Source organism: Hirundo rustica, chromosome 12 (genome assembly GCF_015227805.2).
Source record: "Hirundo rustica isolate bHirRus1 chromosome 12, bHirRus1.pri.v3, whole genome shotgun sequence".
In the NCBI taxonomy this organism is placed as follows: Eukaryota; Metazoa; Chordata; class Aves; order Passeriformes; family Hirundinidae; genus Hirundo; species Hirundo rustica.
In genome coordinates this window covers 10,919,702-10,930,102 of record NC_053461.1, presented here as the reverse complement: position 1 = coordinate 10,930,102, position 10,401 = coordinate 10,919,702, and the positions used below count along the sequence as shown (strand labels likewise).

The 10,401-nt window shown below is 40.4% G+C and overlaps 1 protein-coding gene across 2 annotated transcripts; it reads right to left on the bottom strand.

Moving 5' to 3' along the window:
* Positions 1-4,412: 4,412 nt before the first annotated feature.
* Positions 4,413-10,376, bottom strand: LSM3 (LSM3 homolog, U6 small nuclear RNA and mRNA degradation associated). Of its 2 annotated transcripts, none has more exons than XM_040075911.2 (4): positions 10,296-10,376; positions 9,299-9,409; positions 8,124-8,219; positions 4,413-5,220 (listed from the first exon to the last, which is right to left on the bottom strand). In XM_040075911.2, exons 1-4 carry the CDS (start codon positions 10,314-10,316, stop codon positions 5,119-5,121), a joined length of 330 nt encoding a protein of 109 aa, XP_039931845.1. In that variant the 5' UTR covers positions 10,317-10,376; the 3' UTR covers positions 4,413-5,118. The 2 variants fall into 2 exon arrangements, with proteins under 2 accessions (XP_039931845.1, XP_039931846.1); XM_040075912.1 differs by lacking the exon at positions 4,413-5,220 and adding an exon at positions 7,423-7,835.
* Between the last annotated feature and the right edge of the window lie 25 nt (positions 10,377-10,401).

Sequence of the window (10,401 nt, the reverse complement as noted above, 5' to 3'; positions counted from 1 at the left end):
CTTCAATTGAGTCAGATGACTGCCTAGAGTAGCTCCAAAGCTACGCATACAAAAACCCTCCCAGAAACAGCAGTTGTGCTCATGATATCTGAGTTATTTAGCTGTGGTAACAGAATAAAAAAGGACTAGAATAAATTTGTAATTTCTCATTCCTGGATCTTGGACCAAATCTGAGGATCACATCTTGTTTCTTACCCTAGTATTCTGTTCTGTCCTTTGAGTTCCCTTTTGTTGAGTCAAAATTTATAGCAGTCTGATCAACCGTCAGCGCTCTCTCTAGAGAAAGAGGTTAAAGTTTGAGTTATTTGGGATTGATTTTTTTTTTTTAAGTCTCATACTCAAAAATATCTTTTCATCTTTTTAGTATTAAACCCATGTGGAAACTGTGGGAAACTGTTATACTCTACTAACATGAACCACTTTTATGTGTAGAAGGAAACTATATTTTTATCCTGTAGGTTCAGTTAAATTCCCTCTCCAATACCTTCAGTAATGGAGGTACCAGCGTTCTCCCTGTTAGCAGAATAACAGTGGAAACGATCCATGTACTCATGGCCCAGACTGCAACCCTTGGCTCTAGGGCTCAAGAGACCCTTTACAGAGGACGGGGAACCTGTTTGCAGTTCTGCCATGGGCTCAGCATGCAACCTTGGACAAAATGTTTAATTGCAACATCCTGCTTTCCTTTCTTCAGATGAAAGAAATTAGACAATAACTTATAGCCTCCTTTTAAAATGCTCTCAGATTTATGAATGAAGCCATCCTCCTTCCCTTGCTACTGCATTCCTGCAATGGCTTTCTGTTGGAAACAAAGGATGCCGTGTTAGAAGAGTGACTAATAAGCAACCAAAAACCAAAAGGAATCTAGTACTAGGACAGCATGACCTGCAGTAATTCTCTCCTCTCAGACACACACCAAGGATTAGCAATCACCCTACACATCTCCCTCGACCATAAAAAAAAAAACCAAAACAAACTCTTGTCCCAAGCTTACAGCTCAAAGGACACAAACTACTAAGTAAATTCCTATCTTATAGAGTATTTATTTGGATGAAACTCTGGGAAGGAATCCTATGGAAATTAACCCTTGCTTCTCTGGATGCTATTAGTACATCCAGAACTTGCACAATTCTCAAAAAATTCCTCATCCTTAGAAGTAGAAACTGCCCTGATTAGTTTCTCACATACCCATCCAAGCCATAAACACCAGAGTCAGGCTGGAAAGAACAGTTATGCAACAGAGTCCATGAAAGAGAAAAAACTGCTTGAGGCCAATTGGCTGCTTACATCATATATCTTCATGCTCTGTTTACAACCTCTCTGTGTAGGCATCTCACAATTCTGCTGTATAAGTTGTGGGTGAATAGCTCTCGATAAACTAAGAAAAAAACCCAAACAAACAGCTTATTGAACATTCACATCAAATTTCAACTCAACAGTCTTTTAAATGTCACATGTTTAAGGAAGGGTTTGCTTCGTTAATAGGCTGATTATGATGAGTGGGGACACCTTCCATATAACTCCTGGGAATAATTTTTTGAGACCACAAATCATACCACATTCAGTTCTTCTGAACTCTTTGTATATAATCCTGCTTGATCAGAACCAGCAGACCTCTGTAGGAAGTGTGATGGTGGGACTGTTTCACTGTGTGACTTCTCTCTGTGCAGCTGGGCCAGTCGAAGAACAGTTTTCCCCTGCTTTTCAGAGCTGGCTATCAAGGTTGGCACCAGAATGAGATGCACAAATATCCCTTGGGAAAGCTTCATCCCAGCTATGTCAGAGCCCTTCACAAGAATGAAACTTTTTACCCTGTTTTAGGACAAAAGAAAATCCATAGTACTAAAAGAAAATCCAGAAGAAAACAAAAGTAATGGAAATTTAAAGTGAAGTTTATATTCAGCACCCAAAACACCACATGTAGAATATTTCTGCTTAACTCATGAGACTGCACATGAGAGAGGGGAAAAAAAAAAAAAAAAAAAAAAAAAAAAAAAAAATCACTGTACAGACATCACAGTGCCTTAAGAAAGCAAAAATAGCACAAGCAGCTGGCTTTAGGATTGAGTACAGAGGACAGAGGTCTTGTGTTACCCACAGGGCATTGCAAACCTGGAAGCTGCAAGCAAACAGCACTGCTGGTTTAGGTTGGTTTTCGGGGAATGAATGCAGGGCAAGTAAAATATAAAGGCTTAACATTTAAATATGAAAATTGTCTCCATTACATTAGAAAATCTCCACTGAGATCAGAGCCAGTGCTTTATGGATAGGACATTAATTCTGAAACAATTCTGAATATCTGAATTACACCCGCAGGCAGCAATAATGATCCGAAGGTTTGGTATAAGAAAGTTGTTGAGAACTGCGTTCAATTTAACTACAGTGTATCCTCCTGGGTTCCAGTGGAGCTCTGGATTTCTTGCCTTTTATAAGCAGCACGTCAGTCAACAAGAATTTAGCTTGGAGGAATGCATTACAAATGTAGAACAAATCAAATTAGCTCTCAGATGTTATCTGTTGATATCTCATTTCTTCCTCAGACTTTTAACCACTGGAACACAACATCTGGGCAGTGGGGGGAGGCAACTGTTTTACTAAAAAGTACTAAATATAGGTGCTATAGAACAAATTACAACATGCTGCATTGCCATACCACCTACAGCACAGGATGAACCAGGAACAGTTACCTGCTATGAAAATTCAGTCTAGCTAATGTGTCACCTTTACAGAATAAAAAGGTAACTAAATCATTACAATTATGTTTAAGATTGAGTGACAAAGTCATCTGTTGCAGCAGATTTTTAAAGAACTCAAGATTTGGAGCACCATTTACTTGTTTCAAATTTTCCCTGCCACTGAAATTTGAAGGCTCCTGAAGAATTCAATAACGCATTCCACGAAGAAAACTACAAGTTTTATCCTTAATATTCTACATACTTTAACATAAATTTAGAGCACATTCTTTCTTCTTTTTAAATGGAAATAGTTTGCTTACCTGAAGTCTCTTGCAATGTTCAAAGAATAGACTAGGGAAGGAATTATATGAGTTGCTTGGTCCAAGTTTTACACAGCATTTCACCTTGATCAGCATTAAGTGACAAGCTCGAGTGACACGCACACTTGATGCCATGATGTGCATCAGATTGGAGGTTTTACTGCCCAGCACTTTAGTGGATTCAAGAAGAACAAATGAAAATTTACTGTAGCAGAAGTGCCACAACTGTGAGTTCTGTCAGGTAGCAAGTAGACTACAAACCACATAATAAACTGTGCTATGATAGCAAGGCTTTTGCAGCCTTCCCTTACCCACAAAGATGATAACTTTTCTGTGCCACAGCTGAGTGCTGTGAAAAAGGAACAAGAGTAAGTCGCCTGCAGCACTGAGGCTGCAGACTCTTTAGAGGCTAAAAATTGATCCACTGTTGCAGAAGAGTTTAGGAAATTCAGGCTTTGACTTGTCAAACATTTTAAAGCCCCTGGTCAAAGTTCCTTGCTCAAACCACTAAGAAACAGGCTAGAAGACTACATCATCTACAGCAGGTACTGACATGGGCTTTTGGTGACATGAACCAACAGAGTGAGACCCAAGAGCACCATGTTTAGCCAGTGCAGGTGTGTAAAACATATATCCTTATCAGAAAATTAACTAAACAACTGGTTCTAAAAATCTAAAGCAATTTGCATTACTAAAACCCAAGGGAAAGTCACAAAATATGCTTACATTTGAATATCCTGATGCCTTCCATTTGCACACTGAGGAAGGAAATATCCATGTTTACCATGTGCCACCCAGAAGAAGACACTGCCAAAACCCCTCTTTGTGATCAGTCATTACCCAGCTCTTCCTAAGGTTTGTGCAGTGCTTTCTCCAATAGCCTGCCCACTCACCCAGATAGTGAGCACGCCTGCCTCATCCCCTGCTGGTGCAGGCAATCACATCATAAACTGATCAAATGCCATTGTACAACTCAATAGGCTTTTTGGACTAAGTTTCCAAAATTTGGGAGGGGGCCTTTCTTCCATTCAAACTAATTTGGGCAACAATGAAAAAGAAATCACTCACGAACAGGGTTTCTGACTACATCTTTTTCCGTCAGTGGTTCTCGTTTTCCGCTCCAACCCACATCATCTATTCTCTTCCTTCCACCCATTCTTCCCCCCAAAAAAGGCTGGCTTGGACACTGTGCTTCAATTTTCTGTAGAACTTTCTATTTTTCTTTGCCATTCTTTTTGTTAAGCATATGAAAGGAGCTTCCTGTTTAGAAACATGGGAGTCCTACACCCTCAGTAATGATGTATTCAGCCCATTGATGATCTTGGCATGAATGTCTTAAAATCTTAGTAAGTCTGATGGGATTTTCTGTACATGTCACCATCATCAGTTCAAAAAACAATGCACAGCATTTGTCATCTTGCACTGAATCAGCACCCTTCCCAGTCCTATAGCTCTAGTAAGGACAATCTAATAAGGAGGTTTACAAGTTTCCTTCTCTTAAGTATTTCAAACGATACATTTCCAACAAAATCTACAAAACAGAAGCATCAAGAGGAGAAAGTGCTGTTGCAGAGCTCCCAACATGATCAATACTGTCCTGCTTTTCCAGCCCGAATCCCCGCAGCAGCCTGTCAATGCTCACAGTGCTCAGGGCTTACTGTAACTGTATTATCCAAATCCTGGGCTTGTCCTGTGCTAGGGAATAGGAATGAAACTTGTAATGTAATCCTCGTTCAACTTTAAAAAAACACCAAAGAAAACATCCCCCAAACCCTACATGGCTTAGAACAAAATTAGATCTTGTTCAAATACGTAGGCTGGATTCAAAATGCATTTATATGGATCCAAGAAAAGGCAGGAGTAGTGGTGACTTGAAATAAACTGAAATGTTTGTCTTTTCAGGAGTTTAATGTAAAAAAACCACCTAAGTGCAGGCTGTTCTCCTCTGCTGAATTTGAACTGCAACGAAGTCCTCCAGTGAATGTAGTGGACAGCACTTGAACCGGTGCAGCAGCAGCAGCCTTGTGAACCAACACGAGGGCTGTTCTTCACCAAGCAGGGCTCAGCAGCACAGTGGTCAACTTCAATTTATTCTAAATGGTGAATTCTTGAGCTAATTCTTCTCAGAGAAAAGTTGCCAGCCTGGACTTTGTGCATCTTAACCTCTGACAAAGCAAGGCACATACACTGCTTGACTTTAACTGTTGTGGGGACTTGCTCTGTGCCTACATAAACATCAAAACATATTTTGATTTTTACTTACGGGTGAGCAGTAGAGTTAATTTAAAACTGTCAGCAAGTGCCATCCTAATTAAAAACAAATGACTAATTGTACAAGTACAGGGCCTGTTGACACAGGCTACATACATCAAAAACAATAAAGCTTAAATTTGAGGAAAAGCAGCACCATCTAGTGCCCTACAGTAGTCAGATCCAAAAATCAATTTCACAAGCCCACATAGAAATTTCAAAATAGCAAACACTCACAAAAACAGTAGGACACCAGAGGTTTAACTCTATCAGCACTTCTGATAAAGGGAATTGCTTAACAGTCATGTTAAAAAAGAGGTCCCGAGAGTGAGATGTTTTCAGGCAGAACAGAAATTCTTTAAAAACAAACTAAGAAAATATTCTGCCATCTATAAAAAAGATACAGTCCAAAGGCTATAACCTACCAGGCTACTGCTGTCTATAAAAAGCTACTAGAAATAAAAAGCCAAGTTTCAAGAAGTTCAGTAACATTAAAAGCTCTAGCAGACAGAAAATGTGAGACAATATGAAGAGGCATTTAAGAAACCTTGAGAAAATATGAGGAAAATTAACAAATTATTTTTCAAACTCATCTGGAACAGAAATCTTGACAAATGCTTAGTACAGCAAACATATGGTCAAAAAGTGGAAAGAACAGTATGAAAGAGACCAGACTGCAAAAACTTTCCAAATGTTTTAGGGTTTGTTTTGTTTGAGAATTATTTTTTTTAAATTTATTTTGGGGGGGGGTGTTGTTTGGGGTTTTTTTTGGGGGGGGGGGGGGCAGTTCATTTAGGGTGATGTTCTTATGTTGCTGTTTGTTTGGGGGGGGGGGATTTTTGTTGGGAGGAGATTTTTTTTTTTATTATTCCACATTCATCACAGAGAGGCTTAGACTGGCTCCCGCTCCAGACAGCTCATTTCAAATCAGAGGATCAAGGATGCTACTGGCCATTTCAGTGACACAAAACAATAACAGATCTTCATAATTAGACAGTAAATACCCAAGAAATCAATTAGACAATAATTGAGCTACCAACCACCATAATAATCTCTCACTTAATTCTTAAAAAGAAATAGGGGATAAATGAGACCTTTTTTAATGAGTTTTCCAGGGATTTATGTAGGTGAACTGTGTCAGGTGTCACTCTTTCCATTGTGCTGACACCCTGTGATATAAAAATACTGTACATACAGATAAATGTGTTATGCTGGTAAGTAGGGCTCAAGTAAAGAGTATGTGGGACTCACATACTCCTCCACTGTTATTCTCAGAGTCTACAAGTGTTATTAACACATATTAAGTCTACAATTTATCAAGATACAAATCCCTGATTTTCCAGCATTTTGAGCATCTTGTCAGCCCTCCAATACAAAAATCCAAATAAAAAAGGAATAGAAAAAAAAAAAGATTGGCAGACCTTGATTGTTATGAAGATTTTTAATTGTAGATAAAGTGCCAGAGCAAGCTGCTTTTGCTAAACCTACAGAGAACTTAGATAACTATTAAATCAAAAGTCAAGCTTTGTAGGAAGTGCAGACCTACATCTCTCGTAAGACTCGAAAACATATTTATAGCAGGAGTGTCTTTTTTTCCACACAAGGAGAGTAAATTGCAAACAAGGTGGGCCTGAGAAAGCACATATTAAAAAGGAGCTTTGTTCAGGTTCTACTGCACCTTCTCCACAGATAACCTATATGCATCTTAAAGCATCCAGCAGAATTTCATATAGTCAAGAACTGAAACATGCCACAAACAGCAGGAATTGAATGGAGCATGGAACTCATAGCATGTGAGCAACAACCTCAGTCTCTACTTATGGCCTTGCAAACTGTGACTCTGTTAACAAAGCCAATGACACAACAAAAACATCTGAAAACATTGCACTGAAGCCCATCTTCTGTATCTTAGGTGGAAGATTCATATAAACACCATTTCCCTACAATGAGGATGTACATCACAAATTTGAACAGAAAGCCATATATTACAGCACCATTGATTGATGTAGCGTTGCCTGCAAAACCAGTAATCTGCAAGACTTGGATACTAGTAAAGACAGAAGTTAAAACACTAAAGATACTGCTTTCTCTGACAGTGAGGCTGATACTATAACTTCATAAAGCACAGCTCTACAGAAGAACATATACCCTCAGCACAAAAAACATGACAAACCATATCCCAAAGAGAAACCAAAATTTATTTAAAACAACAAAAATAAGACAGTGTTACTGCCAAGATAGAAAAAATTACGGATTCTTTTACTGAATGTGACAAGGCAGCCAATTCACAGTTTAGTTCACATTAATTCTGAGATCAGGTTGCGTTTTACACTGCTTCAATTGACTACACATACTTTTTGCAAGACAAACTGGTTCCCCTTCCCTCCCCTTTTCAAAAGAACCAAAAATATCCTATAAAAAACATATACAGAATTTTGAGACATGATTGAAACATGAACCACTGTCCAAAAGTCTGGAACTTTCCAAGAAGGTTAAGTCCTTTGTTGCTTCAACCAACCCTCAATGGGGGAGCTACAAGCACAACGCCATCCCCTCTGACAAAGAGCATTGGAATATTCCTTTTGGTAGACTGTGAAGAAGGAAAGAAAAGTTTACATTTACAAAACATTCATTTCAATCACAAAAACACCTGAAACACGTCCAACAAACAGCCAATGTTCCGGCATGCTGAAGAGATCAACACAACTCATACCAAGTCTCTAGATATCCTGTGTACTTTCATAACAGTTTCTCCAAATCCTGTTAGAGCTTGGTTCAAAAAACAGCCAGCAATAAACTACTTTAACAACATAACACAGAGTAGTTTTAAATTAAAAAAAATCTGTGAGGATAAATTAACTCCATTTTTAGTCCTTACTTTATAAATCTCTTCGTAGGTTTCTTCATCAATCTCTATTGTAGTCACAGTCTCTTCCACATCACCCAAAATCATATTTAAGTGCTGATCATACGCCTGTGGGAATTAAGTTTAGTTTACTGTTTTCCAAAATTCAAGCATGAGTTTATGAAAACAAGAATTCTTAGCAAGACTTTCAGACATAAATAGTTTAATCTGATTTTGACCAAAACGAAGTACTAACAGTTGTCCTTACGACTCAACACAAACATAAACAAATGAGAATTCTGTAGCAGGAAAAAGAAGGCATGACATTTACATTTACTGAAACACTTGCAGGAAATAGCTCTGAAGCATTCTGTGAGAGCACTTACAAGACCTCAGAGACAGACACACTTTCACAGCTACACACCACTGCCAGTCCAGCCTCCTGGAATTGACTGCCCGAGGACAACTTAAAGGATATGAAAGCTGCTTCTCATACAGTGCTACAAAACCTTAAACATATGTTCCAAAAACCTTACAAAAGCATGTTGCAAACTACATGTGTCCCTCACGGATTTCTCATTATCTCCGTGTTTCCAAAAGAGCTGAGGCCCTGTCAACTCATTGGGCAACTGGTTCTCTTCTACAGCAGAGCACAGCACTTAAGAGAGGGTGACAGACTTAACAGAAAGCAAAAACCTGAGAACCCAGCTGAGTACATACCCCATCACACCTCCCAGGTGTGCCTTATGGGATTCTTGTGTGATAACGACGACCTCAGTCTAGAAGAGGCCTCAGGGTACATAACAGGAAGTGGCCTAAAGCATTTTTGCTTTTTTCACAGACAGAGAAATTGAAGCCAAAAGCAGTGCAATTATAGTTGCTTGGTATCATTCAGGATACAAGAAAAACAAAATACATCTTTCGGCTTTTCAGGGAAGTAGCTAATAGCTGACAAAGTACTGAAGAAATTAGAATTTTCCACCAATCACATGACAGTTCTGGTAACTAAGACAATCCTTAACCTACTTTCTCCAACCAACATCTGCACTTTCAACCATGACATGCAATTACTCATGTTTTAAAACTAAATTTTTCAACAACCAGTGGAATATTACAGGTAAACTTGTTTAACAAACTATTGTATATAAAGAAAGACTGCCCAGTGCTTAGCTGAATGAGCAAGACAATGTTCTCAAAGTTTTACTTACATGTAATCTGCCTCTAAGCTCTCTGTCATTCCTCATTTTGACATAGATTCGCTCATCTAGACTGAGTCTGATGAGATCAAGTGGCTCCTCTACAGTATTTGTTGTTTGTTGCTAAAAACCAAAATAAAAGCGTTATTTGTACAGCAGAAGCCTGTGAAATTTTCCATTCCTCAATGTTTGTGAGACACAGAAAACAAAGGAGTGAAAAGACAGATGCAAATACTTCAAATCATTCCTTCACATCCTGGTGAATCTGAGTGCTGCTGATTTACCACTCCACTGATACTCACCAGCTCGGAGCAATGTGAATCAAAAGATTTCAATTTAGTCTGCAGAAAATCTTTCTTCACACAGGTGGACTGGAACTAGATGATCTTTAGGGTCCCTTCCAAAGCAAACCATTCTATAACTCTGTGAACTGTTTTTCTTACCAGCAGCTACAGTTCACACTGCAGCAGAGAGCGCACACTGCGTGAGCCAGCACCACACCTATGCCATGGCACGATGAAGGCTGACACAGCCGAAGCCACGCTGACAGCGGTGCCAGCACAGAGGAACCCGGGCACACAGCAGCCAGGCCGGGCCCCGAGGCTGGCGTGAAACCTCAGCACACACAGGCCTGAGGGCCCTTTCTGTGAGAAAGCGCAATTCGAGCACGGCAACTAAAAGAGAGCGAAGACCTCCGTGCATATTCCACACCTTCCATAACTCATATACATATCCCATATTTCCGTTCTAGCTGCCCCCTTCCTTCAGAGCTAAGGGCATTCCCCTCGGCAGCTTTCCACCCATTCCCTCCTCCGGCAGCGCCCGGCGTCAGCGGGCCCGCGGCGAGCCCTGCCCGCGCCCCGCCAGCGGCACAAACTCCGAGGCCGAGCGGGGATTTCCCCTCTTTCCCAGGGGCTGCGCCTCACGAGGGGCCCGGGCGCGCCCGGCCCAGCCGCGGAGACCCGAGCTGCCTCCCCCTGCAGCAATGAAAGAGCCGAGAGCCGCTCACCTGGTCCACCTCATCCGCCATCTTTCAAACCGCCTCCCGTGCCCGCCCGCGAGACTTTATGGCCCGGCCCCTTCCTTTCTCCTCCTTTCCCCCCCCCTTCCCTCCC

What these genes read in the sequence shown, in the direction of transcription:
- LSM3 (XM_040075911.2), bottom strand. Translation starts at nt 10,316, where the DNA reads ATGGCGGATGAGGTGGACCAG. An exon ending in TGGCGGATGAGGTGGACCAG is followed by an intron (nt 9,410 to 10,295) that starts GTGAGCGGCTCT and finishes TTTGGTTTTTAG; the next exon opens with CAACAAACAACAAATACTGT. An exon ending in AGCTTAGAGGCAGATTACAT is followed by an intron (nt 8,220 to 9,298) that starts GTAAGTAAAACT and finishes TAATTCCCACAG; the next exon opens with GCGTATGATCAGCACTTAAA.